General features: G+C 46.7%; 1 protein-coding gene across 1 annotated transcript in view; it reads left to right on the top strand.

The window, feature by feature from the left end:
* DNAH9 (dynein, axonemal, heavy chain 9) overlaps window positions 1-19,783 on the top strand; it is a 286,597-nt gene that overhangs the window by 5,509 nt on the left and 261,305 nt on the right. The window contains exons 3-7 of the mRNA XM_010843000.1: window positions 3,716-3,912; window positions 5,985-6,143; window positions 6,758-6,888; window positions 12,545-12,756; window positions 13,866-14,099. Coding sequence (XP_010841302.1) covers window positions 3,716-3,912; window positions 5,985-6,143; window positions 6,758-6,888; window positions 12,545-12,756; window positions 13,866-14,099 — 933 coding nt within the window. The remainder of the gene's footprint in view (window positions 1-3,715; window positions 3,913-5,984; window positions 6,144-6,757; window positions 6,889-12,544; window positions 12,757-13,865; window positions 14,100-19,783) is intronic.

Below are 19,783 nucleotides of genomic sequence, written 5' to 3'. Positions count from 1 at the left end.
AGAGTCACTGAATCACACCCTCGTGGCAGTTTGGAATAACTTTCATGGGATATTTCTTCCAGGTTTCCCTTGGCCAGTCATTTTGATTTGACTGGTTCACTGCCCATATTTGGTTTATCTCAGGATCCTCTCACGTGTGTCCAAGCATCCGTTAGCCAAGATGGATTTTACCAAAAAGGCATGTGGGTAGAACATCCCTAGGCATAACTCCTCTTTGGGCTTGAAGGAACCTTTTCTGCGCACATGAGGTCTGGGAAGTTGCCTGACTTCTGGAAGAAGAAACATATAATCTGTGCAGGGTCCAGCCTCCTCCCTTAATTGCCCTGCTGTTCTCATCTTGGAGTTTCAGTCCACAGGAAATGAATCTCCAATAGATTTACCCCCACTCCCCCAGGGCAGGGGGTGGGGGGCATCTGCCTTCTGCCTCAGGTCCTTTTCCCCAGACAGGAGCGTGGATTAGGAGTCTGGGGGATCCAGGTTCCAATCCCTTGTTCTGTCAGATTTCTGCAGTGTGATGTGAACTCCCCTCAGTCAGAATCAACACACCTTGCAGGCTTTTCATGAAATTCAAAATAATTTATCAAGATACTTGAAACAGAGTATGTTAGCATCCCCAAATCCAAACTCATACTCCTTGCCACACAGCAGGCTGATAAATCAAGAGAGAAGACATTGGGGCAAGGAATAGTGACTCTATTAGAAAGCTGGCAGTTTGAGATGATGGACTGGCAGAACCCTTTTCCAAGGGAGAATTTAGGCTTCTTTCTACTAAAAGGGGAGGGAGTGTGGCTGTTCATTGCAAATTCTTGGTGCCTGAATCCTTTATTCTTGCAGATGTCCAAGTGGGTCTGGTCACATTGTAAGCCTCCAACTGGACAATTATTATTCTCTGTTATGCAATTTTTTATTATACCTTGAAAGGTCAGGCTTGGGAGGCAGAGCCTTGTGAACGGACTGTCATGTGTATTTCTGGCTGTGGGCAACTTCCTTTTATTAATACAAAGAGGCAGAGCCAACATGACTAAGACAGGCAAGAGAGTACAAAGATAGAGTAAAAGGAACTGAACCCACGTAGAGTCAGGTTTCTTCTCTGTTACGTTGGGCTTCCCAGGTGGTGCTAGTGGTAAAGAATCCGCCTGCCAGTGCGAGAGAGGCAAGAGATGTGCATTCAGTCCTTGGGTCAGGAAGATCCCCTGAAGAAGGAAATGGCAACCCACTCCAGGATTCTTGCCTGGGAAATCCTCTGTCCAAGGGATTTTCCTCCGTGGGAAAGACTGGTGTCTCAAAGAGTTAGATGTGACTGAAAACAAGTTGTTACATTAGTTGTAGGTTTTCCTTACAAATGACAAGAATTATTGTCACTCTACATCCCACTTAAAAGCTTTCTTACTTCTCTGACCCCTCCTTGTCACCTGCTCTAACCCAAACTCATCTCTTCCCAAGGATTCATCCCTTCTACCTCTGAGCCTGGAGGTGGGACAGGTAACCTTGCTCCTACTTGCTGCTTCTAGATTCAAGTCAAAAAATATCCAGCTTGAAGCTGATGCCATTAGACAAAGCTACCCTCTCCCCCCATTGCTGTGTCATAAACTAATGGCACTGCCTTCATTTCTCCATGATTGGGCTCCCACACACTGTGACTTTCCTCAGCTTTGCTCCTGTATTAACATGTGGCTATATCAATGGATAGCGGGCTTTCCTGGTGGCTCAGTGATAAGGAATCTGCCTGCCAATGCAGAAGATGAGGGTTTGATCCCTGGTCCAGGAAGAACACCTGGAGAAGGAAATAGCAACCCACTCCAGTATTCTTGCCTGGAAAGTCCCATGGACAGAGGAGCCTGGTGGGCTACAGTCTATGGGTCAAAAGAAGAGTTGGACATGACTTAGCAACTGAGCTCAAGTGTGTGTGCACACACACACACACACATGTACACACACATATTACCGAAATACTGATATAACAAAATATAGTAATAAAGTCTAAACTGGCAATAAAATAAGTAGATAAAATAAATACATAAATAAAATGGTCTCTGAGATCATGCTTACCTGCATTTGTCCTGCTTTTTTTTTTTTTTTTTTGCCTCTTGGCCTTTGTGACAATTTCAGTTGCTTATATTCACCCTGTGATGAGGAAGGGATTCTTGCCCTAGGGTTCTGGACATGGCTGAACACACAACACTGGACAGATGACACTGCTCACAGGTTATTATCAGAGATACAGTCCAGAGGAGGAGGACCCTGTGCCAGGCAGGGCCACATAGGGATTGCATGTGGGAACAGAGTGAACGACCAGGAAGTGTGGGAGACAAGCTTTGTACTCTCCAGAGGGTATGGGGCCCACAGGTTCCTGGAGGAGGATGGGATTGGCTTGGGGGAATATTCTGTTGGCTGGCAAGGAACCGAAGCCCACTCCCCAGGGATGAGAAGCAGATGTGCCTGGTGCCCTTGATAAACAGGGATGTTGGATGAGGGACCTTCTCTGCGGGAGCAGAATGGGTAGGGAAACTTGTGACGACTGGTTATTGCAGCTGCCCCCCACCCCCAATTTTACCAGATGTCAAGGCAGTACATGATGTTTATTTCATAATGTTAGGTATTAGCTGTTAGGTCTTAGCAGACAGGGAGACCTGCAAAAGGTCGTGCATAGCTCTCTCGACCTTTCTCAGAATAGTCTTCCTTTTAAAAAAAAAAAAATTTTGTATTGGGGTATTATAGCTAATTAGGGCTTCCCTGATAGCTCAGTTGGTAAAGAAACCACCTGCAATGCAGGAGACCCCAGTTCCATTCCTGGATCAGGAAAATCCACTGGAGAAGGGAAAGGCTACCCACTCCAGTATTCTTGAACTTCCCTTGTGGCTCAGCTGGTAAAGAAACCTCCTGCAATGGAGGAGACCTGGATTGGGAAGAACTCCTAGAGAAGGGAAAGGCTACCCACTCCAGTATTCTGGCTTAAAGAGTTCCATGGACTGTATAGTCCATGGGGTTGAAAAAAGTCAGGCATGACTGAGCAACTTTCACTTCATAACTGATTAACTGCTGAAGCTTCAATACTCTGACCACCTGATGTGAAGAACCAACTCATTGGAAAAGACCCTGATCCTGGGAAATATTGAAGGAAAAAGGAGAAGGGGGTGGTAGAGGATGAGATGGTTGGATGGCATCACTGACTCAATGGGTGTGAATCTGACCAAACTCTGAGAGCTAGTGAAGGACTGGTTAACAATGCTGTGATAGTTTCAGGTGGACGGCAAAGGGACTCAGCCATACATATACATGTATCCATGCTCCCTCAAGCTCCCCTCCCATCCAGGCTGCCACGTAACATTGAGCAGAGTTCCCTGTGCTACACAGTAGGTCCTTGTCGGTGGTTATTGTTTAGTTGCTAAGTTGTGTCCAGCTCTTTTGACCCCATGGACTGTAGCCTGCCAGTCTCCTCTATACATAGGATTTCCCAGGCAAGAATACTGTAGTGAGTTGCCATTTCCTTCTCCAGGGGATCTTCCTGATGCAGGGATCAAACCTGTGTCTCCTACTTGGCAGGCAGATTCTTTACCACTGAGCCACCTGGGAAGCCCCCTTGTTGATTATCCCTTCTAAATATAGGAGTGGGTACACATTGATCCCAAACTGCCTAACTTCCCCCGCCCCAGATAGTCCTTCTTTAGGGTTTCAGAAGTTGCCCACCTTTGTTTCCCATGCACATCTGTTCCAGGTTGTCATCCCTGTCCTGGCCAATGAGAAGAACCACCTAGACTGGCCCCACGTGGTTTGTCAAGATGTCCAGCGGCATGCCTACAGCCTCCAGGGTGACCTTCTGGTTCTCCTTGAGCAAGCGAAGGGAAAAACCCTGCTGCCCCTTCCAGTCGGCTCAGAAAACATGGGCTCTGAGGGTTCTGAAATCGAGGCCACGTGAGTACCGCCAGGCTGGCCATATGGGTCTCGGAGATAGGGGAGATGCCGGTTTATCTGAATGTTTTCTCTACGACTTTTCTGTCCCTGACTCTGCACGTCTCCTTCTTCTCCACACAAGCCCACTGTTGGCCAGCATCCTCAGACTGTGTGTTCCGTGCTGATTACCACCCTCACCAGTACCCCCACCCAAGTCTCTCAAGGCTATCACGGCAACGTGGCCTTCTTTCTGCTCAGAACTATCTGAGAACTGAGAGCAGCCACACTGATTCCAGTGTTTCCCTTATCAGGACCGTGTCTCATCGTTGGCAGAGACCCAGGTCCAGTCTGGGAGACAGCACGCCTCTTCCCAGCATTTACTCAGCACATCATGTCGCTGTCCAGACCCTCTACCAGCAGCAGCTGGAGAGTGTTTTCAGATCCTGGGGACATTTTTTTTTTCCCCAAGTAGAAACAAATCAGCTTTGTCGAAGTTTGAGGTCCTTGCCTTCTGTGACCGGAGAGGCATTAAACCCCATGGCCCTTCTCCTTATAGGAGTGATACCCACTGTCAGCTTCCACTTACCATTCCAGCCCTGAGCTATCTTTGCTTCTGTTCTGTGGGGATTTCCTTTTTTTTTCTTTAGAGTCAGGCTATGTACCTAAAATAATATGTATATTTTTAATTGTCTTCTAGTAAGCATTCTGTATGTTTGTGGCAACAGTCCACTTTCCTTCACGCGTTCAGTCTGCCACATTGCTGGGACTTTGCAAACGTATTGTCTGTTCAGGGCCCATGATTTGATCTGCAGAATGAGTAATGCATGGGATAGAAATATACTTTACAGTGAGTTTTTTCATATTGGAAGTAATTTGCTATGTATATAATTTGAAGCAATCCCAGTTAACTGGAAAACTTATAGGGGCTTCATAAAAATATACAATTTTCGAAATAAACACCTTCAAACGACCCTTCTTCTGTTCCTTCTCTCTTTGAACATAACAACATTCAGTGTGAATGTATAATCATTGTGGTGTTTGTCTCCCTTTGTTCAAATTTGATAATTTCCCAAGAGGCTGGATTGTATTACTGGGAGGTGAGTATCTTCTACCTTTAATATCATCCATAATCACTTGTGCCATATCATTGCTCAGCAAATATGAACTTAATTAAATGAAGCGAAGGTGGATTTCTGGCATGAAAAATGCAAATGACAGATTCTCTGTCACCTGTGTCCTGTGTTCTCGGCATGCCTGTGCGTGTGCTAAGCCACTTCAGTCGTGTCCAACTTTTGCGACGCCATGGACTGTAGCCCTCCAGGCTCCTCTGTCCATGGGAGGCTCCAGGCAAGAATACTGGAGTAGGGTTGCTGTGCCCTCCTCCAGGGGATCTTCCCCACCCGGAGATTGAACCCCTGTCTCTTACATCTCCTGCATTGGCGGTGGGTTCTTTACCACTAGTGCCATGAACAGCTGTCAGTTCAGACTGTATGAAAAGGCAAACCAGAATGTATTTTTGATTTTTAATCCTTTCCAAACATCCCTAGTTAGTTTATTTTAAAGATGTATGAGGGACAACACATGGGAATTCCATCTTCACTGGAAAAGTGAGGACAATAGTAATGTTCAGACATCTGACAACTTGCCTGATGGAGGAGGAAGTAACCTGTTTCTTCTTGCTGAGGCGGTCAGAACTGAGACCAGATGAGGGACTAGCAGGGAGATGAACCTGGTCCTGGGTAGAGACAAACTCTTTCCCAAGGACAGCTGATCTTCCCAAAGAATGCACTGCCTCATCAAGCAGGGAGCTGGCTGGCATTGGTGGGACTCAAGGGTTGGGGCTTCCCTGGTGGCTCAGATGGTAAAGAATCCACCTGCAGTGTGAGAGACCCGCGTTAGTCCCTGGGTCCCGAAGATCCTATAGAGAAGGGAATAGCTACTCAATCTAGTATTCTTGCCTGGATAATTCCACGGACAGAGGAGCCTGGCGAGCTACAGCCCATGGGGTCACAAAGAGTCGAACACAACTGAAGTGACATAGCCCGTAGAGTTAAGCTCTTCCCTGCATCCCAGGAGACTTGTCTCTTTCGCAGCTTGGATTCTACGGACAAGTCCATCATCTACGCCATTGAGTCTGCAGTGATCCAGTGGAGCCACCAAATCCAGCTGGTGCTCAAGAGAGAGTCTTCGCAGCCACTCCTCCAGGGGGAGAACCCTACCCCACAGGTGGAGCTGGAGTTCTGGAGGACCAGGTGGGCACAGAAACGCCTCAAGAAACGAGGCGTGACCGTTGAACCTTGGCGAGAGTGTCACCTCCCAGTACACAGAAGAGCTGCCTTGACTCAAATGACACTAAACTGTTGGCTCTAGGGCTGATGAGAGAAGCCTGGGGGTGGGACCGGACTCAGTAGCCACCTCCCCCAGCCCATTTCCACAAACGGCTCCAGCCCCGTTTGTGTCCCATGCCAAGATGCCCCATCCTCTTGCCTGGTTTCCTGACCACTCTGCTGACCTACTGTGGGGCCCTTCTCCAGCAGCCTTTCTCTGACAACACCTCTCTCACCCCACCCAAAACCTCACTGTGAGAGCTAATGACCTCCAACTGCTGAGCTTCTGAGCTACCAGATGGTCAGCAGTGTTCCCTGCTGTTACTTCCTACAACTGCTCCTTTGAACCTGTGTCCAGACTGAGGCTCTTGCCCTTGCTATTCTGGGAACAGAGGCCCTGGCTCTTTGGACTAGAGCATGGCCTCTGTGGAAGCACCCCAAGGCAGACCTCCTCTCTCCGTCTATCTGAAAGCCAGTCATGGCAGCATGACTGTGTTCCCTGAAGTTGTTCTGGACTGATGCTTCTCCTTGTGTTGCAGGTGTGAAGATCTGGAATACATTTATAATCAGCTGAGAATGATAAAGAGGAGGGGCATGGTGGGACTTCTGGATAAGCTTCAGAGCAGCTACTTTCCAGCTTTCCAAGCCATGTTCCGAGACATTGGAGCAGGTGAGGATCCACAAGTATTTTCATACACGGACTCAACTTTCTTATTTAGTGCCGGATTATCTTCCTCTCTGATTTCAGCAGCTTCTAGTCCTCACAGCCCTCCGACCTGAGATGGTTTAGCACATTGGCAAGAATACCAAGCCTAGAAACAGGAAAGTAGCCACCCTGTTCTATATTTGCATTTCTAGAGCTCTGAGACCCTGGCAGAGTCACCTAACCTCTCTGAGCTTTTGCGTGTAATGCATACGCTTGCCGCCTGCTTCCCGGGGCTGCTGGGAGAGGATGTAAGTGTGAGTTCTTTGCTGACTGTAAATCATAATCCCTCACCTCTGGAGTTCATGTCCTTCCACCCCCTTGGAAAGTCTCTGTTCCATTTCTACCTCCATTCTGCTTTTTCTTTTCCTACTTGTGTCAGATGGGACTGCAGTTTTCTGGTCATCTGAGCACCAGAAAAGATTGGCCCTTGTCAAAACTGCAAATCCAGCAGAGTCTATACTTAGAAGTAGGTAAATCCTTTCAGGGCTCCCTCTCCCCTCATCAGTGCACTTCACTTCTTTCTCCTCTCAAACCTCCTCCGGGCTCTTGGGTATTGTAGGTTGAAATGTGCTTCTAAAGGTGTTTGCAATTTCATGCTATTTAAGATTAATTTCCGGAGAAGGCTCTGGCACCCCACTCCAGTACTCTTGCCTGGAAAATCCCGTGGATGGGGGAGCCTGGTAGGCTGCAGTTCATGGGGTCGTTAAGAGTCGGACATGACTGAGCGACTTCACTTTCACTTTTCACTTTCATGCTTTGGAGAAGGAAATGGCAACCCACTCCAGTGTTCTTGCCTGGAGAATCCCAGGGACGGGGGAGTCTGGTGGGCTGCCATCTCTGGGGTTGCACAGAGTCGGACACGACTGAAGCAACTTAGCAGCAGCAGCAGCAGCAAGGTTAATCTCAGCAGTGATTCTCAAGTGCTTTTTCTCTATCAGAACTCTTTCTTTAAATGCAACCTCTTGTGTCAATCCAGAATGTAAAACTTGCCAAGGTGTATTTGCTGTGCTAAAGAGGGAGTGTCCTGTGTCCAGAGCCCACTGGTGGAACCCTGTCACACCTTCTCTTCCTTATGGTGTGGGGTTTGGAAACCATGCAGATGAAGGAATAAAAGCACCGGTGGTGGAGTTTCTGACTTGTGCTTTATAACAGAGAATAGCTGGCTTAAGGAGCTGGTCTCTGGGGTCCTTCCGGACCCTAATTTCTCATCCCAGAGGCCCTCTGCCAGCACCTAGAGCTGGCTTAGAATGGGGTTCCTACTGGGTCCCCAGTCTGTTGCTTCTCTGAGAGGTTTTGTGTCTCAGAGCAATCAAATGTTGTTCCCAATTTATACTCCAATTCAAATGAGGTAGTGTCCCCAGAAGTGATCTGTGTACCACTGTTAGTATGAGAGAGAGCTGGGGTAGATGTCTGGGCAGGTGTATTTTATTTTTTATGTTTTAAATTTAATTTAGTTAATTTATTTTTTAAATTGGAAGATAATTTCTTTACAGCGTTGTGTTAGTTTCTGCTGTTCAACATGCATCAGCTGTATGTATACATATATCTCCTCCCTCTTGAGCCTCCCTCCTAACCTCCTCCCCATCACACCCCTCCAGGTCATCACAGAGCACCCAGCTGAGCTCCCTGTGCCGGACAGCAGCTTCCCACTAGCTATCTGCTGTACACATAGCAGTGTATATATGCCAGTGCTACTCTCAATTCATCCCACCTTCTCCCTCCCCTACTGTGTCCACAAATCCATTCTCTATATCTGCATCTGTATTTCCTGCCCTACAAATAGGTTCATCAATGCCATTTTTCTAGATTCCATTATATATACATTAATATACGATATCTGTTTTTCTTTTTCTGACTTTCATTCTGTATGACAAGCTCTAGGTTCATCCATATTTTAAAATATGCAAAAGGGTAACTCCTTTTTTTGGCATGTGATGAGAGTTTTCCATTTATGGTTTTATAGAGATTTAATGGTTTCATTTTATATGATTTTATTTAGGTTAAAATTAGAGTCAAATTAGGGAAAGGTATGAGGTAATACTACAGGTTGTAGGCAGTCATGACAACTATCATAAAGGGGGTATGCCAAGGATGGAAATTTGAGGCTCTGGAATAAAACATATAATAAAAGCGTATTTATGAATTTATTATTTAGAGCCCCAAGTATATTTTTCACATTAAAAGATTAATAGAGTACAATCATTCACATTGATTAATAGTAATAAAAGATTTGGTTCCCCAGACCGCCTTCTAAAAGTTTTTTGGTAAAGAATATATTATGGCAATGAAAAAAAATTAGAAAAAAAAGACAATATCATCATAACTATTTCAGAGAAATACCACTGTAAAAATAGAAATCCTTGAAATATATAACTCAATCCAAATAATGGAAGAAGAGGAATTTTGATCATAGTTGCCAGGTACAGACTTGGTCAGAAATTTTATTGGGATCTTCAGAGAATAAAAATATTTTAGCTGGCACCTGATTTTCCTCATTTCTAATTTAATTTCAGAGTTGTTGTCCTTATTCTGCAGATAGTATGTGCTTTGCACATACTGTATGTCATGATCAGGGTAGTTCTTTGGCTCACAGATGGACAGAAGAGAAGGGGAGGAAAAGATATAGTCCTGGATTGGTGGGCACATGGGGAGTAAAGAAGGAGGTTAAAAGAACGTAGAAAAATGTGTGTGAACGAGATTTTCTGAAGTGCAATTGATTGGGCAGCAAAGAACCTTGGGAACAGTAAGGGTACCTTGGAAAGAAAAGACCAGGGGAATAAAGACCAAGTAGGGAGTTCCTGCCTCTGGCCGCTAGGAGGCAAGGTTGGCACAGTGCGGCCCAGTTGCCAGTCCAGCATATTTGTGGGTAGAAGCGTGTGGAGAAAAGGGCTTCCCAGGTGGTACTAGTGGTAAAGAACCTGTTTACCAATGCAGGAGACATAAGAGACATGGGTTCTATCCCTGGGTCAGGAAGATCCCTTAGAGGAGGTCATGGCAACCTATTCCAGTATTGCCTGGAGAATCCCATGGGCAGAAGAGCCTGGTGTGCTATGGTCCATGGGCTTGCAAAGAGTTGGACACGACTGAAGCTACTTAGCATGTGTATGTGGGGAGAGAAGTAAAGTCCAGAGGTTTTCTGGAGCTGCCATGGAACTGGCTCTCAGGTTCCCATGAGAGCCCATCACATGCAACCCTTGTCAACACGGACTCCCCAGCACTCAGTGACATCAAGTTAGTAGCTTGAGATCAGACACGGTGGGAAGATTAGGAGTATTTACATCCCAGAAATTGGCAAATGCTAAAGGCTTTTGGGATCAAGGCTTTTGTCCCAGAAGAGCTGTGGTTAAAGATTTACCAGCAAACCACATATATTTCTGTGCAACTGGGGTTTATATTTGAACCTGTTTGGTTTGGTTTTTTTGGCCACATTGCCCGGCCTGTGGGATTTTAGTTCCCCAACCAGGGATCAAACCCAGGCACTGCACAGTGGAAACACAGAGTCCTAACCACTAGGCAACCAGGATATTCCCTATATTTGCATTTTTTAAAAGCTGTTAGCCTAACTCTGTATCTTTCTTCATCTGCCTTGTGAGCCAAGATGACTGCACCCTGGAGTAGATGAGCCAGCCCTCAAGTGTTGAGCTCTTGAAAATCAGGGGAGTGCGTATTTGTATGATTAAAGGAGATTTTTCTTATTAAAAAGTACAACATGAAAAGGAGGCTCCCGTGGTTTGATGCTCTGTTTCTCTTCCCTCAAGGCACAGATGAAAGCCTGAGCATGTGCTCATTGGAATGACTGTTGGATTCTGACACCCCCAACCCTACAGTGGTTCTGATACTTCCATCAAACCCTCCCATTTAAGAATTGCTGTTCTAGTTGATTTACCATGACATCTGTCTTTTAAAAATTGGGTTCACATAGTCCTTCCCACAACTCCATTTGGGGTATAAAGCTTGATATACATCCCAAACCTTGATGTACACACCCCAAACTCCCATGTGTAGTGAGCCCCACAACCATCAAGCCAGGGGTTCAATGTAATAAACTCGGGTATAATCCTGCTTTTGCTCAGCCGGGCAGGGCTGACCAATTAACTGGTAGACTCAAGGCAGGTTATTTAGGTCTTAGTGTTATTGTTTTTTTTTAATTTTCAGCAATTTTTATCGGATGGTACAGTGGTTTTATTTACTTATCTATTTATTGGGCTTCTCTGCTAGCTCAAGTGGTAAGGAATCCACCTGCCAATGCAGGAGATGCAGGTTCTATCCCTGGGTCAGGAAGATAGATCCCCTGGAGGAGGGCATGGCAACCCACTCCAGTATTCTTGCTTGGAGAATCTCATGGACAGAGGAACCTGAAGGGCTACAGTTCTTGTGGGGTCCTGCAGAGTCGGACACAACTGAGCATGCAACAAATTACAAAAAATTAGAAAAAGAAATTTATTTGTTATTTTTTGGCTGTACCACGCAGCATGCAGGATCATAGTTCCCTGACCAGGGATTGAACCCATGCCCCTTTCATCAAAAGTGTGGAGTCTTAATCACAGGACAACCGGAGAAGTTCCTAGGTCCTAATTCCTTTGCTTACAAAGTGGAAATAATGAAGCTACCTCATATGATTTTCTATGAGTTTTTCTATGAGTGGGATGGTGTTTGGTATATTGAAACTGTTTACTAAACAGTGTATATATTTTGAGTTTCTTTTAGGATGAATACAGAGCTTCATCCACATAAAATAACCCAAGACCATGTGCTGTCACACGACAGTGCCGGGTTACCTGCCCAGGAAAGAACCAGCCTTCCTAAACACCCGTTTCTGGGTCTTTGCATCCCCTCTAAGTGGCTCTGCAGAATTAGCACCCAGAGCTACGGTTTTCCTCCTTTCCCCCCTCGGCCACCACAGGATGGCAGATGGAAAGCGCTGTTTTTCCTCGGCTTCATTCAGTGGAAATGGCAGGAGGTTTTCCTGGCTTTGAAGACCGGCAGAGCCTTGCCATAATCAGCCTGAGCTATTTCTCTGTTCCCTGTGACTTGTCCTCCGTAAGAGCTCAATGAGATTCTTTATTGGCAAATATTTATTAGAGATGTGATCGTGCACGCAGCACCTCCTTTGGTACAAGCACTGAGCTAGCCGTCTTTGCTGCCTTCACAAGAACCCTTTACATGAGTGACTGTTCAGCCTGTTGTTGAGATTCAGACAGGATAGTCATGCCTGAGGTCACACATTTGATGTATCGGCATTTGAAGGCAGATCTTTCTGACTCTTAAAACCCGTCCTCTGTCATCCATCCCATATTACCTCAGAGGTAATACCAGCAAACAGTCACCAAGCATTTTCTACACACACAGCACCAGAGGGCCTGGGCTTGGGAGGGCCAGGAGGCCGTCCAGATACAAGAATTCTGTAAGAGAGGCTCCTCAGACCCCTCTCCCAGCTGCCCAGAGCTCTTCTGATTTCAGTGTTTCCTTGCAAGAGCTGGCCAGCCCTCTCTGCTCCCTCAGCCCAGGAAGAGATCACAACCCTTGTTTTCTTATCCTTCATGCCCAGGCCCCAGGGCTCTGCTGGGCGGGTGTGAGCCTCAAGCTGGTACTGTGATGGGTTGTCTCCCGTTCCTTCCAGCTCTGACGGAGGCGCGGGACATCTACACCCACCTGGCGCCACTGCGTCGTCACCTGGAGGACCTCGAGAGCCTGGAGTTTCCTGACGTGAAGCCCCGGCTGCGGCCCCTGCTGCACGTGGTCTGCCTGATCTGGGCCACGTGTGAGTCTTACCGCTGCCCAGGGCGGCTCACAGTGCTGCTGCAAGAGATCTGCAACCTTCTGGTCCAGCAGGTGGGCACCCAGCAGTTCCCAACCTCACCCCGGGGGCTGGATGGTCCAAGTCACAAGAAGAGTAAAGTGTGCATCTTTTTTTTTTCAGAGCAATAATGAGGGCCCAAAGGGTTCTCCTCTGGTGGCTCAGATGGTAAAGAATCTACCTGCAATGCAGGAGACCCAGGTTCAATCCTTGGATCTGGAAGATCCCCTGGAGAAGGGCATAGCTACCCACTCCAGTATTCTTGCCTGGAGAATTCCATGGACAGAGGAGCCTGGCAGGCTACAGTCCATGGGGTCGCAAAGCATCAGACACGACTGAAGAGACTTAGCAGAGGATTCTCAGACTTGAATTGCTTTATCATCATAGCCAGTAACTCCCAAAACTGTTCTCAGTCCTGCTGGGGTACTTTGGAGGACCTGGGTTTGGGCACAGGGTAGAGATGGTGAATTTCAACCTCCTTAAGGATCTTTATGTATGTATATATGATTTTGTTTATATATTTATCTGGCAGCACTGGGTCTTGGCTGCTGCATTCAGGCTTTTTTCTCTACTTGCAGCAAGGAGGGGCTACTCTCTAGTTGCAGTGCACGGGCTTCTCACTGTGGTGACTTCTCTTGCTGTGGAGCACAGGCTCTAGGGCACGCCGCTTCAATAGTTGCGGCTCCTGGGCTCTAGAGCACAGGCTCAATAGTTGGGATGCACTGACTTAGTTGCTTCTCACCATGTGGCATCTTCCCAGATCAGGGATGGAACCTGTGTTTCCTGCATTGGCAGGTAGATTCTTACCATCTGAGCCACTAGGGGAGCCCAGAAAGCCAGTGAGTCACAACAAAAACCTGGAAAGGATACCTGTCCAGCCCCAGCTGTCCCAAGAGAAGTCTCACTGTGTTTCCTTGTCTCTGACTGGTCACTTGCCATTCCTGAGCCAGTCACTGATCGTGGCTAGAACCCAGGTCCCAGTCCCTCTGTGGGACTACAGAATGGGGTCTGACGTTTCCTGTATTAGGCTTCTGGTAAGTTTTGCATGGGCAGTCGCTCAGTGGAGAGCTGTAGGCTGGGCAGAGTTGAGGACCATCCTGCACCTGCAGCCAGGCTTAGTACCACTCACCTGTCTGCCCTCCAGGCCTCTGTTTATCTCTGCCCAGAAGACCTCCTGAGAGGTGAGGTGGAAGAAAGTCAGAGGAAACTGCATGTGGTCGTGGACACCCTGAGCTTCTTCAAGCAGCTGTTTCAGGACAGAAGGGAGAATCTCCATTCTTACTTCAGAGAGAACCAGGAGGTCCGCGAGTGGGATTTCCAGTCCTCTTTGGTCTTTGTGCGACTGGATGGCTTCCTAGGGCGACTGGGCGTGGTGCAGGTGAGTGTTCTCCTCCCGTCAGGCCCCGCTTCCTTGTAGGAGGGAGCAACCGAGGGATCCAAAAAGTAGCAGCAGTAGCAAAGAATGAAATATCATCATGTGCAGCATCATGAAGGGATCTAGAGAGTGTCCTATCGAGTGAAGTAAGTCAGGCAGAGAAGGAGAAGTACCATATGATATCACTTATATGTGGAATCTAAATAATACCAGTGAACTTATTTACTACACAAAAACAGACTCACAGACATAGAAAACAAACATGATTGCCAAAGGGGAAAGAGAGGTGGGGCGGGATAAGTTAGGAGTTTGGGGAGTAACAGTACACACCATTATATGTAAAATAGATAATCAGCAAGGTCCTACTGTATAGCACAAGGAACTATACTCAATATTCTGTAATAACCTATATGGGACAAGAATCTGAAAAGTACATGTGTGTGTATAGAAGCCACCAGGACTTACCTGGTGGCTCAGTTGGTAAAGAATCTGCCTGCAATGCAGGAGACCTAGGTTTGATCCCTGGGTCAGAAAATTCCCCTGGAGAAGAGAATGGCTACCACTCCAGTATTCTTGCCTGGAGAATCCCATGGACAGAGGAAGCTGGTGGGCTACAATCCATGGGTTGCAAAGAATCAGATATGACTGAGCAGCTAAACTACCACTACCATATATGTGTGTATGTATATATATGTGTATGTAGATACGTGTATATATATGTGTGTATATATATATGCATATATATCTGAATCACTTAGCTGTACACCTGAAACTAACACAACATTGTAAAATAATTTTTAAAATAAAGTGTAGTATTTAAGATTTCAAAAAAAGAAAAAAATGAGGAAGAAACAAATATTCATCAAATTAATTAATTTTTAAGCATAGCTGCCTTTCAAGGTATGTGGAAATCCTATTTTATTCTCTAATGGAAATTAAGTTTTCTCTTATATGTAATTTTCATTACATTTTATGTATGGAGAATGCAGTAAGAGAATTATAGTGTATCTGCAATTCCCAGGCTATGTCATTAGGTCAGCATTTGGCCTTTTCTTTATTTCACGTCTGTCTGCCTAAAGGTAGGATGACCAAATAAAAAGTGAACAAGTGAAAAACAGCAAAGCGCAGAGTAAGAAGAGGTCCGAGACAACAGGGTGATCAGCCTCGCGTTGGCTGGAAGAACCCGTGATTCAGTAACTTTCTTAGAATAGTCATCATGTGATGGTAGTTCTACTAGAAGTTTAGGAAATTCTGATCATAGTCTCAGGAAGGAGTCTCAAGGAATCAATTGACAAATTCAGTTGGTTTTCAAATTACGCATAATCTTCTTACTAGAGGTCTCATAGGAAATGGCCAGTGAGCTGACCTGGATGCAGCTGGCCATGCCCACAAAGCCACTACCTTGAACTTCTCCACTTTCCCACCATCAAGGTGGCTCCAAAAACTACATGACTAGCATGAGAGCTAAGTTGCTTTAGTTGTGTCTGACTCTGTAACCCTGTGCATGGATGGTAGCCTGCCAGGCTCCTCTGTCCGTGGGATTCTCCAGACAAGAATACTGGAGTGGGTTGCCATTTCCTCCTCTAGGGGATCTTCCCAACCCAGGGATCAAACCCGAGTCTCCTGTGTCTCCTGCGTTGGTATGTGGGTTGTTTACCGCTCGCACCACCGGGGAAGCCCAAGACGAGAACGAATCCCTGTACAAATGAAATACGACTTTTCCTCTTCTCCCCCGGTTGTTTAAAAGTCAATGCAAACATTAGTGTAAGGACCAAGGTAAGAAAACAAGGGCCTTTCTCTTTTGACTGTTTTCCATTTCAGGATTTAGTGTGATTACCACGTGTTTGCATGCTTTGCAGCTCTGTATTCACTGATGAAACTTTGCAGGGAGAGTAGTGGGTATGACAAAACAAAATACATACTTATCCTAAAATTAATTTGGGAGATGCAGGGTCAAATTCAAGATTAGGACAATAGCCAAGGAGACTGAGAAGGAATCAGAAGCCAGGAGACTGAGAAGGAATCAGAAGCATGTTTCTATCCACGATCAGCAGAGATTTTGGGTGAAGAGAAGGGCTGTGTTGAGAGGAGGTAGTGATAATTGCATGGCAGAGACCATGCGATTATGAGGATTAGAGAAGATGAGACGAAATCTCTTCACTTCAGGCCCCAAAGCATAGTTCCAGCACTGCCATGCTTTAGGCACCATGCACCAGGCTCTGAGCTGGGGCCCCGGGGGCAGGACGGTGCCTAGGGTACAGTTTTGCCTGTAAGAAGCCCACGGACCAGAAGACATGAAGAAGGCAGAGATTGATGGAGGAGATCCAGGGATGGGAAGACAATAAAATCTTGAAGCTTCACTGAGGTGTATTAAGTGCCATGATAAAAGCAAAGTGTGTGTGTGTGTGTGTTAGTCACTTAGTCATGTCTAGCTCTTTTTGACCCCATGGACTGCAGCCCACCAGGCTCCTCTGTCCATGGGATTCTCCAGGCAAGAATACTGGAGTGGGTTGCCATGCCCTTCTCCAGGGGATCTTCCTGACCCAGGAATCGAACCCAGGTCTTCTGCATGGCAAGCAGATTCTTTACCATCTGAGCCACAGGGAAGCCCAATAAAAGCAAAATTGGTGTGATATTGGGAGCAAGAAAGAGGGGTTCCTAACCCAGAGGGCCTCTGAGAAAGTGGGGAGTACAAGAGGAAATAAATTTAGAAACTGGAGTAGGAATGCTCTGGGGAAACGAAGACTGGTGAAGGTGGGAACAGAGACAGAGAAAATGTATGAGCCAGAAGGCCAGACCCTAGATCTTATGAAAGATGCACCTTAAATCCTTCTCTGGGATCACAGAGAATATAAATAATTGATGCCTAGCTTTTTCCTAAATGCTTTGTTTTGGGCACCATTTCCACTACAGCCCTTGAGGAGCAGCCTCTCTTCCCCTTCTTCTCCATTCCATCCCTCTCCTGTCCAGCACCAACCTGTTCACTCTCTTTTAACTGGAGGTGACAGAGACTCTCTCGCTCCTGCCTGCCCCTGGCCACCGTGGGGACCAGGGCAGACAACCGCCTTCACAGTCTCCCTAGCCCCGAGGATGGTCCTCGGAGTGGAAGCCCGGGAGCAACGCTCAGCTCTGCAAGGCTGTTGGGCTGTGGCCTGGGGCCCTGCACACACGTTAATGATGTGACTTTGCATATAGACAGCTATCCTGAAGTTGGGCGCCTAATCTGCTGGGTTTATTCAGTAACCACAAGTGGCCCTGGCCACTAGCCTCCCCAGAGTCATTACCCTTGCAAGAATCCACTCTCTGGTAGCTTTTTCCTTCTAAATCAATGCACAGATGCATAAAAAGCAAAAAGCAGTTGCCCCAGTTTAATTAGAAGGTGAGTTGAATGTCACCCGGTCCTGCTCCTGTTCCTCTCGTAAGTTTTCTGTCCCTGGCTCTGGTTCACTTGTCTGCTCTTAGGCCAAATGCCTCCACTTCTTTTGTCCACTCATTTCCCTCTTCCTCCCTCTTCCCTCTTCCTTTTCTGCTGGTCTCGCTCCCCTTCTCTGTTTTCTTCTTTCTCTTGTTTAGTTTCTCTTAGCTCTGTTCACCCTGTGTTTCCCTGACTCTGCCTTTTCCTGTGGCTGTTCCTTTCCTTCGTCCGGGCATTTCTCCTTCTTTCATCTTTCATCTCCTAAACATTTGCTCAGATATGCCCCCTGGCCCCTGTCTTCCCTGTCTCTTCCCCACTCAGCTCAGTGCAGCAAGACACAGGCTATCGATCGGCTCTGGGCATATTTCACATCGCCCTTTAGTTAACTTTCTGTGTATCCCTGTGATCGATGCCTGTTTGAGATGGGGTTAATCTGTTTCTCTCCAGCAAGAATTAGCATGAACCCAGCCTTATTCATCTTGCCGTTCTGTATACTTTGTGGCCCCTAAAACATGGGCAGCTGCAATTAATAAATACATGAAGCCAAGTTAATAAAATGATTTCAGTGCGTTTCCCTCTCTGCCTGCTCACAAGAGTGAGGTTGTTTAGGGCTGGTTTTTAATCTCCATTGTTCTGTTTTCCCTTCTGATTTGCCTGGCCTTTTTTTTTTCTCTTCGCTCTTTGAAACAGGAAAGTTTTATTGTGCATATGGATGTTTCTCCTCTTTTGCTATTCAGTCGCTCAGTCATGTCCGACTCTGCGACATGGACTGCATGCGGCACGCCAGGCTTCCCTGTCCTTCACCATGCCCGGAGCTTACTCAAACTCATGTCCATTGAGTCGGTGATGCCATCCAACCATCTCATCCTCTGTCGTCCCCTTCCCCTGCCTTCAATCTCTCCCAGCATCAGGGTCTTTTCCAATGAGTCAACTCTTTGCATCCGGTGGCCAAAGTATTGGAGCTTCAGCTTCAGCATCAGTGCTCTGGGCACCTGCTAAATGAAGGTGAGGGCAGGACTGCTTGGCCAGAGGTCCTGACTTGCTGAGCCATCCTGCAGGTCTGTCTGCAGAGGCATGTGGAGTAATTGCATTCTCTGCAAACCTTGTCCTCCTCCTCCCCTTCCTCCTCCTCACCATCCCCATGATGCAGCTAATCTCTTAGAGAGCCAACCCCTGGGAGGGAAAGGAAGAATAGACCAAGAAAGAATTAACATCTTTCAAGAGCCAATCTCGTGTCAGAGCTGCAGCCTTACAACCTTGGAAAGAGCTGGGTATCAGTACCTCTAACAAATGAGCACCGTTACGTGTGACACAAAAATGAACTTGCCCAGAGTCATAGGCTCAGCAAGGCTTAGCTGGGATTCATACCCCAGGGTACAGGGTTCCAAGCACTGTCTTTCCACCAAACGCAGACATCTCCCAGCAATTATAAAGATCTGTTCCCCTGCTTCCCTCCCTGCCTCCCTCTCTCCCTCCCTTTTGAGAGTCCCACATTGGTTTTGTGGTTTTCTTCTGCCCTGACACACTCTATTCTGTATTTGCACACACTATTTTTACCACATGATTTCTTGGTCTTTTTTTTCCTGAATAAGTCATTTGGGTAAAATTATAATTCCCACTCCACGAAAGGGCCTTACTAAGGAAATCCCGAAAGTATATACAGTCTTTGCAATTCAAAGGAACAGTCAGAAATCAAATGGAAAAGTCTTCCGCTGCCTCTGGATTTGTTTTCCCACCCTGCCTTCCTGCAGTGTGCTTCAGTGTGCACCTGTGCACCCACACACGACACACACCATTCTTACAGACACACACTGCACACACACACACACCACACTACGCATGCATACACACACATACACACCACACTCACATACAGACACACTGCTCATAGACACACAACACTACACATACAGACACACACTGCACATATGCACAGCACACTACACACATACAAACCACACTCACACATGCAGACACACACTGCACATATGCACAGCACACTATACACATACACACCACACTCACACATGCAGACACACTGCTTATAGACACACAACACTACACATACAGACACACTGCACATAAGCACAGCACACTACACACATACACATCACACTCACACATGCAGACCCACACTGCACTTGTGCACACAGTACTACCTGCACATTACATGCACCACACACACATTGCGCATACACACCATGCACACATGTGTGCATACACACACTGTGTACACGACGCTGCGGGCAATACGTGCACGCACACACACATA

This window comes from Bison bison, unplaced genomic scaffold, assembly GCF_000754665.1.
Source record: "Bison bison bison isolate TAMUID 2011002044 unplaced genomic scaffold, Bison_UMD1.0 scf7180017864180, whole genome shotgun sequence".
In the NCBI taxonomy this organism is placed as follows: domain Eukaryota; kingdom Metazoa; phylum Chordata; class Mammalia; order Artiodactyla; family Bovidae; genus Bison; species Bison bison.
Note: the sequence above shows the minus strand (reverse complement) of the source record. Positions and strands in the feature narration are given on the sequence as shown.